This window comes from Pistacia vera, unplaced genomic scaffold (assembly GCF_008641045.1).
Source record: "Pistacia vera cultivar Batoury unplaced genomic scaffold, PisVer_v2 Contig482, whole genome shotgun sequence".
Lineage (NCBI taxonomy): Eukaryota > Viridiplantae > Streptophyta > Magnoliopsida > Sapindales > Anacardiaceae > Pistacia > Pistacia vera.
Window position 1 is genome coordinate 169,757 of NW_022196315.1, and position 9,490 is coordinate 179,246.

The 9,490-nt window shown below is 35.6% G+C and overlaps 1 protein-coding gene across 2 annotated transcripts; it reads right to left on the bottom strand.

Moving 5' to 3' along the window:
- Positions 1-149: 149 nt before the first annotated feature.
- On the bottom strand, positions 150-7,011 carry LOC116146705 (ATP-dependent RNA helicase DEAH13). Of its 2 annotated transcripts, none has more exons than XM_031432124.1 (11): positions 6,766-7,011; positions 6,537-6,606; positions 6,389-6,463; positions 6,258-6,307; positions 6,084-6,144; positions 5,613-5,996; positions 4,917-5,183; positions 4,586-4,816; positions 3,943-4,056; positions 2,617-3,846; positions 150-1,927 (listed from the first exon to the last, which is right to left on the bottom strand). In XM_031432124.1, exons 1-11 carry the CDS (start codon positions 6,816-6,818, stop codon positions 458-460), a joined length of 4,005 nt encoding a protein of 1,334 aa, XP_031287984.1. In that variant the 5' UTR covers positions 6,819-7,011; the 3' UTR covers positions 150-457. The 2 variants fall into 2 exon arrangements, with proteins under 2 accessions (XP_031287984.1, XP_031287985.1); XM_031432125.1 differs by having other exon boundaries at positions 458-1,927; positions 4,917-5,159.
- Positions 7,012-9,490: the final 2,479 nt, after the last annotated feature.

Genomic DNA, 9,490 nt, shown 5'->3' on the forward strand with positions numbered 1-9,490 from the left:
GTATCCGGTGAGCTTAGTCATCATGCCGCCGCCATCAAAATCAACGATTCAGCAGATGTGACATTTCATGTCCCACGCTGTCTTACGTTTTACATCCCTTTCCAATTTCACGCAAAATTATAATACCAGAAATCAATTGATGCACGCAATTAAACCTAACACCAGTACTTTTCTTATAACAACTTTGACAAGATCCAGTCAAGAAACAATTAAATTATACAAAATCCCTATTTATACCGTAATAAGATTCTGCCTCAACAAGTGCCAACTACTATTAAAACGCAGAATTCTAAGCACAACATAGATACACATGCGTTTACCTCAACGCACAAACATCTTACTTTAAGAACGTACTCCAGTCAACTAGTAACTTTAAATGATGGATCCTACATTTTTCCTCGGTAAGTAAGTTCTTTAAACTGCACCAACAGTTGATTAATACCAGTATGGGTACACTTTACTTCTTCCTTTTTTCCTTCACCTTTTTAGGAAAGCGTTCTTGAGGCTCTAAATGTACTTCAGCAAGCATTTTTAACCAAAGCTCTTCAAATTTATTGTGGAAACCCTTCTGAAACCAGTTCAGAATTTCTGAATGCAGAGCCCTAGAATCATCATCCCATGCCTTCTTTAACATTGCACAGCTGTCAATTGACCGGGTTTTTAGTTTACTTAAAAGTTTTCCAACCCTTCTTTGACCAGATTCCTCAGGCTTTAAAATTGTACTAGGTGAGGCAGCCATGAATTCCTGGACATATCTTAAGCATGGCAAGACCCGGCCTTCAAGCAAAGCACAAGCAAATACTGCCACACGATGCCCGTCATCACTACTAAATGGTAAACTATGCAATGGGAGCTCCCAATTATGAGGCCCAAAGATTGGAATGACCCAATAAAACACTTGGTCTGTTTGACAATCATAATAAGATTTGGAGGTTCTGAGAGATCTTGAAAAACTGCACAATGCTCGAGCGTGCTCAACAAGCCAATCTGATTTCACACATGTAGCTCCATGAAGGTACGGTCGTTTTGTTTGTAACAATTCACTGTACACCAAGAACTCAGGAGCTGAACTAGCAACAGATGACCGACGATGGAGAAACACATCTTCTTTAACCATACAGGCTTGATACCGAACTGCATTAACTTTTCCATCTTCTTTCAATGATCTTGCTTTTGGTCTAATACGTTTGGCAACTCTGTCAGCCCAGCCAGCACAAATAGCTCGGCATAAGAGTTCTTCCTCATTTTGTAAAAGGATGTTCTTACTGGAGGAAATCCTCCAAGAGTGTTCTACATCCTCCAGAGTCCCATAAGTCCATGAGAAATCCTGACCACAATTACCACTTTGATTAAAGACCAAATGAAGAAGTTGCTTTCTCAACTTGGACATTTCCTCCATGGTTTTCAGGTGCAAGGCATTTTCATTGCAGAATTCCACTGGGCTTTTAGAAAGTTCAAAACACTGTAAGGCATAAGATACAGTCAAAGCATCACTGGTAGGATTGGAGAATTTTTCTCGGGACACTTTAGCCACTTCTTTTAGTTTCTTTTTCCTCATTTTTTCTCGCTTGTGAATAATATTTTCACTCTCCAGAATATTGGAGCCCTCATTGAGGTTCAAGTCATCTCTATTATTCTGACTTCCTTCCAACTGCATGACAAAAGGATTTGACAAGCTCAAAGCTGCTGCTGCCGCTGCTGCGTATCCCAGAACTAGATTTGCTCGAGCACAACCTTTTGCTTTCATAATTTGGATAAGTGTAAGGAGCATGCGGGAGTGGCGGGGACTCATCGGGTAGTGAGCCATGGCCTTCCCCAAAGTTGTCAGTCTTCCATTGCTATCAAGAGCTTCAAGAGCCTTCAAACAACGTTCTGCTTCAACCAAAGCACTAGCCTCAGGAGGAGTTGGAAACGGGAAATTCGCAACCTATAGGCACCCAAAACAGGAAAAGAATTAGTAAAGGAAGATACTCAGTTTAAAACAAAAGAGACTAAATGTAAACCAGTTATGTTACCAATATACCAAAAACTTTGAGGAACAGTGCAAAAATTTTGTCATTAGTAAAGGAAGATACTCAGTTTAAAACAAAAGAGACTAAATGTAAACCAGTTATGTTACCAATATACCAAAAACTTTGAGGAACAGTGCAAAATTTTTGTCATTATCAGATAAAAGCATATATGCTAAGAAAACAAATGTTAATTTCCACTTGTCAACCCAATAACAAAAGGCCAAGCACCAGAAGAGCAGCATTCTGCATGATACACTTCTTTAGTGGTAAATTAAATGACTTGATAGATTCCTAGTGCTGACCCAATTCAGAAATGTAGTCAGGAAATGAATCACAGTTTTGACAAAAATCAGAGCACTCAACCCCCGTGAAAAGAAAAGATGTATGATGAATGCTGTCATTAACACCGAACTTTGACAAAAGAGAACCAACAACAGTATGTCTACCATGATCTAACAATAAAAAACTCCAAAATATTGTTGCCTAGTCATGTGTGCAAAATACAACCATTACTAGAAAAAGAATTATCTACTTCCCCAAAGAGAAAAAAATCAAAGATGTCACAAAGTGGTAGCTCAATGATGAAAATACTCATAAAACCCACCTTATCAATATTCATGGATTTCATTAGAAGGACCATGCTGTCAACGGGTACTTTAGATATTTCAGCACAGGAGAAGTCAGGAAGTATGTTACTGAAAACTGCAGATGAATAGAGGCGGTAGCAGTGGCCAGGCCCAGTTCTTCCAGCTCGTCCAGCACGTTGAGCAGCCGATGCCTTACTTATCCATTGTACCTCATATGATTCCATGCCATTTGCTGAGTTGAATTTCTTCACTTTCTCTCTTCCAGTATCAACCACATACTTTATTCCTGGAATGGTTAAGGATGTTTCAGCCACATTGGTGGCAACAACAACAAGCCGCTCTCCTTCCTTAATCTCTTCAAATACACGAAGCTGTGCTGCAGCAGGCAGCATGGCATAAAGAGGCAGAACACGCAATATACCATAGGAACCTTTATCAACTTCCATCTTCTCTAAACCAGAATTGAATTGCTCAGAGCATTGTTCTGGTGTAGTAGGAGTGGTCTGGTTTCTTTCAGCATTAGAGTCTAATGCATTTTTGTCAGCCAAAGCTTCAAAAGCCACCTTAAGAGAAGCAAGACTCCAGTTCTTCCCTGATACATCTACAATATTATCATCATCCTTTGGGGGTTCCTGCACCAGTAAATTTCCATCCTCACCAAGAATTTCTGTTTCGCTCTCAGTTTCTGAATCATAAGAAGCATCCGACTCATCTTCATGCAAACTAAACTGATCTTCATCATAAGAGCTAAACCTGTCAGTCTGCTGCTCAGTTGAGTTTCCCTGAATCTCAAATGCTTCATTGATCTCCTTCATATTAATGCTTTCCAAAGTGTTTGTTTCAGAGACAGCAGTGACCTCATCACCAATATTCCCTTTAGAAGTATTTGCTATCAGCTCCTTCGAAGCTTTACGTAACTTACAACATAAATATTCTACCTCCCTTTGACCCGTGACAAATACAAGTATGCCACCTTGTGGCAGCCTCTTGTGAATTGACATAACTTTTTTGTAGGCTTGGCCTATATAATCAACAATTTCTGTTCTCTTTGAGAAATGTATAGTCACTGGATACTGTCTGTTAGGAATTTCTATAACAGGAGGATCACGAAATAACCTTCCTCCGCAAATGAAGTCTTCCACTCGCATGGTAGCACTCATCAGAATAAGTTTTAGGGGAAAAATCTTATCTTTAGGGTCTAAATATTGTCCTGAAAGCAACAACTGTTGCTGCTTCTCATATAGAGCCTGCCACACAAGGTGCAACAAGACATATGTTAAAGATAAAGGTGAAAGCACAATAGCCATAAGCTTTCTACACTACAAGGCAACGACAGGCTTCACCTGGCGAGGTTGAATTATACGAGAAAGCATTCCAATAAGTATGTCTGTATTCAAGCTCCTCTCGTGAGCTTCATCCAGAATTATGACAGAGTATTTCCTTAATAAAACATCATACTGCAACCCACAAGTTATTTGTCAAGGAAACCATTTGAACAAGCATATGGAAGTAAATTTGCTTATCAAATACCAATTCACATACATTCCTGAGAAATAGAGACAATTAAAGACAGCATAGCACGTGATCAAAAGATAGCTTTGGAACAGAAATTCTTATAACTATAAGGATTTCTGGAAAAACTTCCATGAATATAGTTCTTCCAACCAAAAAAGAACGTAGTTTGGACAACATATTTCCAAAATGATTCAGTGAATTCCCTACCTTATAACTATTACAAACTAAGGTCTATCCACATACATGATTTTGAATTTGTATTAACCCCTCCCTCAGTGAGGAGAGATGAAGGAGTAGGGAAGATGTAAAAGACATTGAGAAAACATGAATGCACAATAGACATGATAAAAAAAATGTAGAAACCTTAAGAATAAAAAATAATCATCATAATTAATAATTCTTTATACGTACTCCTTTAGCATTCACACTATCACATACAAGTAAGATGTACTATCCAGAGAAAGGAAAAACCTTAAGTTCCCGTAGTAATATTCCGTCGGTCATAAACTTGATGGAGCAATTGTCACCAATTTTCTTGTCATGCCTAACTTGAAAACCAACCTCTTTGCCTAGATGAAGACCGAGTTCAAATGCCACTCGCTTTGCAGTGGCAAGGACAGCAACACGACGTGGTTGAGTCACACCAATAATACCACATCGATTGCTACATTGGTTAGAACCAAAACCAGCTTCATAAAGGAACTGAAAGGAGAAAAAAAGAATGCAGAATTATGTTTCCTGGAAACAAAGATAGTTTTTTAATCCTGGCAATAACCTATGGCCAAAAATTAAATGAGCCTACCTGAGGAACTTGTGTGGTCTTGCCACACCCTGTCTCTCCACATATAATAACTGTTGGGTTGTAATTTACAGCTTCCATTATCTCCTGCTCCATCATAACTATTGGAAGATCTTTCCTTTTGTTTTCAACCTCATTTGGTCTCGATACATGCACCACAGTTGGAGCTATAGGAGGTCTCTCCAAAGAAGCAGGAAGATTGCTAGTCCTGCCGATGTTTACATTTAGGCTCTCATCTGATGTAACCTGTCCGAGCGTCAAACCCCCAGTCTCCAATCAGCACATAACAAAAAAGTAATAAGAAGATATAGAAATAATGCTTTGATCAAAGTTTCACATGGAACGGACTATGTAATTATCTATCTTAGATAATAGTTCAGCGTCAGAAATCAGAGAATCAATATAATAGAACACAATGTCTCAACATTTTTAGTTGAGATGAACAATATTTGCTACATAATAGTTTTTCAATATCAATATCTACTTTCAACTTATTTATCACATCTTCAATTAAGTCAATTTTATGAAAGGCAATAAATAGGATTAGAGTATGCATGACACAAAATGCAAAGTAAATGTTAACCTACAAAATTTGATGCGGAAAGAAACATATAAAATTATAAGTCCTTTTCCATATTCTGATCATTAAAGGCATATGTTTATCATTTGACATTCCAACATCTAAGCATTTAAGCATACCATTGGCTTAGAACTCCTTCCACCATCATGAATAGATAACGTTGGTGCACAATTTCTAATGTCTTGGAGCATACTTGTCCTGCTGTCATTGTTTGAAACTTCTTCACAGGATAGAGCAGCAACAGATCCACCATTTGAAGGCTCCTGAGAAGAACCTATAGAAACAGAGGCATCATCCAACACATCTTTGTTAACCATTAATGGTTGCCCAAAGTCATATGCTTTGATAGGCTGCCCAAGATGGGGTTTGTCCAACACAGGTTCAGCTTCACAAGAAGCACCACCTTCACGCCTTCTCTTGCAACCTTGGTCGTTTTGCAGATCTTCTAAACCTGCCTTGGAAAATTGCACAGCATTCCTTTTCTTTTCAAGCCTAGTTTGAACCTACACAATCAGATGCCAATTAAGCAAATACAATCACAAGCCTACTTTTATAATATCTTAAAGCTTGCAGTGGTTCATCATACAGACCTTACCCATATCTTTGGAAGCCTCCAAAAGATTATATAAGCCTGTTGAGATCTTGTATTTCCTGAAAGTTTGAATTCCAAAGTATTTCTTGACCATTCATTGTGCTTTTGAGTTCACAAAAGAACATAACAGAGAGAATTTGTGGAGGAAAATAGAAAGAAAAAAAGGACATACTCTAAGTTTTCCATGGTTTTCAAAGACATGTACGCTTTCTCCTTCTCCTCCTGCAGAAATTAAAAGCGGTTCAATTATAATAATCACGGTAACCAAACAATTGAAACAAGGAAGCAGAGAATAGAATTGACCTCCAGCTTCTTTAACTTTCTTTTCTGAGCTTTGCTGAGGTTTGAATTTTCTTTTGCTTTAACCTTTTCAAACTCCTGTAGAAGAAAATTTTAAACACAAAATTGCTAACGTGATAGAAGAAATGTAAAATTATAGAGCTAAATATACCTCATTCATGTGCTTCAAGTTACATTTATTTGCCGGCAAAATCATTGCATTGCTATCAATACCCTCCAAACTACCAAACGGAAGCAAAGTGAACACATGTTCAGCTTGTGTTATAACAATTATTTCAGTTTTAAAAACTAAACTGAAAGTATAAAAAAAAATATTTTTTTCTTGTATCAATCGATGAAAAATAGTCAAAACTTGAACCCTATTTGAAAATGTTACTCACTTGCGTGAACCTTGTCGTTGCTTTGTTTCGCTCCTGCTCTTTCTTTTGGCCATAATTTTAACTCTAGAATCAGAAAAAGAAAACCACCGACTATGAAACGAGCTTAACTGAACTTTTTGGTATACTCGAATAAACTCTCCATTTGTTTCCAATAGTAGCAGTAATCCTCAAAACTAAAAATTACACCAAAACTGTAAGAAATTAGAGGGGCGCCGGCCGAGCAATTTTCTTGGCGTTGGTGGTTTGAAAAATCCCAGGGTTGTTTATATAAATAAGTTTTTTTTTTTTTTTTTTTTTTTTTAATAGAGGAGCTACGTGGCACTTTTGAGTTCTGGGCCGAGTTACTTGATCAACAGTCCAAAAAGTGTTTTTAAATGAGCCCATTGAATTGTGAAATTAAATCAACCCCCCCCAACCCACGATCGAACAAGGGCAAACTTGCAAAATAAAAATTAAAAAATTGATCATCAACAGTTTTTTAGGGTAAAATTAAAGAGTAATGCTACACCCACAACATCTTCTCACAAACTTTCTCTTATAACCCAGACGTGGTAGCTCACTATTGGTCAGACGCAATTTATCAGGTGAGACTCAAATAAAACCTATTACGAGCTGTCACAAGGAGGTTGTGAGAAGAAATTTGTGAGAAAAAGTTGTAGCTGTAACATTTTCCAAAATTAAATAAGCCCTTTGACTTGCTCCACTGTTAAGTTGCTCGAAAAAGGAAGGGTTAGGTCCAGGCGTCCAACCAAAAAAAATACAAGAATCAATATAATTACCATTTTGAGGAGCTAGATTCTTTCATTTTGACATATTTGCATATTGCCCGACACATAGCTGTATTTGATTGGTGATGATGTGGATTGTTTACATTTGGCTAGATGTTACTGGTGATGATGTGGAATAGATCGATGACTTGTATTTTATAGTATATGTGGCTTCATGTAATTGGTGTTTGATATTGTTTGTTATTAATGACAGATATTAATAACTTTATTGATTATAGTTTGTTTCACATTGACAATAAAAATTGTCATTTACATTTACATAACCTTATACACGTAACGTTATTGATTGTTTATAAATTTATGAGAATGTAAGGGGTCTTAGAGCATCTCCAATGGTGTTCTTTATTTTAAAGAGCATCTTCATTAATTTATAAATATAAAGAACAAAATTTTTATTTAAATCAAATGGATTCTTTAAATTTAATGAAGATGCTCTTTATTTTCAAGAAAAAGACTTAATGGGAGAGAAAATTAATAAATAAAATGTATAGAAACTTGTAGTTTATTGATTAAAATTAGGATAGAAAGTGAAATTTGATTATCTAATGTATAGAGTCAAACTCACTCTTTAATTTATATTTTAAAGATAAAGAGTTTGTTCGACTCTTGTTTTTATGGATAAACTCTTTATAATAAAGAGTTTTGGTCATATAAAGAGTCATTTGAAGATACTCTTACACGTTGTATGTAATTCACAATTCATTTATGTGAATTTAAGGAGTTTAAAAATATGAATGGTTTGATAAGTTTTTATTTTGTTACATTATATGCTTTATGTGTTGCTCTTTAATATAAACGATTAAATATATTTATGAGAATGTGAAGAGTTGTATACTTTAATTGGATGTACATAGTATATATATGTAATTATTTGTGTAATTTGGTACATTATTACCGGCAAGAAACTGAGCAAGAAACAGATGTATAGTTATTCGATATTGTAATTTTTATATGTTTATATTTTTTTGCTTATGTTCATGCCAATTACTTTTTCCTGAAATTTCATTTAGGTATATACAATTTGTGGAAGGAACAAAGCTGTTGCTTATATATCTTGGTGAAGGTAAAGTTATTCGATATTGTAATTTTTATATGTTTTTATGTGATGTTCTTGCCAGTTCCAGATTATTTTTAATGTTTTTTTTTTTTTTTTAATATAATGATTTATATTATAAGTTATGGTTTGGCAAGCGAACCATAATGAATCATTGGTATGTTTGTGATTATGTCATAAGAACTCCACACGGCGAATCATGTAGAGCACTATGAGCGGCTGAAGTATAATGATTTATGTTATAATTTATGGTTCGACAGCTGAACCTTAATGGACCATTAGTATGTTTACAGTGGCGTCGCACATGATCTACAAGGCCAAACTATAATGATTTATATTATAAGTTATGTTTCAGTAGCTGAGCTGTAATGAACCATTAGTGTGTTTGTGATTACGTCACAGGAATTCCACACAGCGAATCATGCAGAGCACCACAGCGAACTATGCAGAGCACTTATTGATTATTCAACTATAATTTATAATTTTCAACATACAATTCAATTGCCGAATTATGTTGGTTCATAATTGATATAACAACTACTTTTTCCTCAAATTTGATTTAGGTATATACGATTTTTGGAAGAAACAAAACTGTTGCTTATATATCCCTATGTAGGTAATGTCTGTTTTTATTTGTTTATTTTCATTAAAAATCCAGTTGACCAAATTATAATTTTATATATAACAAGTTAATGTTTATATGTCAAACCATAGCGATGTTGTCGGACAAAATCTACAAGAGCGAACTATAATGATTAATATTATAGTTACAGTTCGGCAATCGAACCATAATGTATCATTAGTATGTTTGCGTTTATGTCACAAGAACTCGACACAGCGAAACATGAAATTTTTGATTATATGGTAAAAATCCAAGTGTTGA

Coding starts and splice junctions, on each gene's coding strand:
- LOC116146705 (XM_031432124.1), bottom strand. CDS start 6,818: ATGGCCAAAAGAAAGAGCAGGAGCGAAACAAAGCAACGACAAGGTTCA. Junction 6,607..6,765: donor CAACGACAAGGTTCACGCAA/GTGAGTAACATT, acceptor TCCGTTTGGTAG/TTTGGAGGGTATTGATAGCA. Junction 1,928..2,616: donor AATCCATGAATATTGATAAG/GTGGGTTTTATG, acceptor GGGTGCCTATAG/GTTGCGAATTTCCCGTTTCC.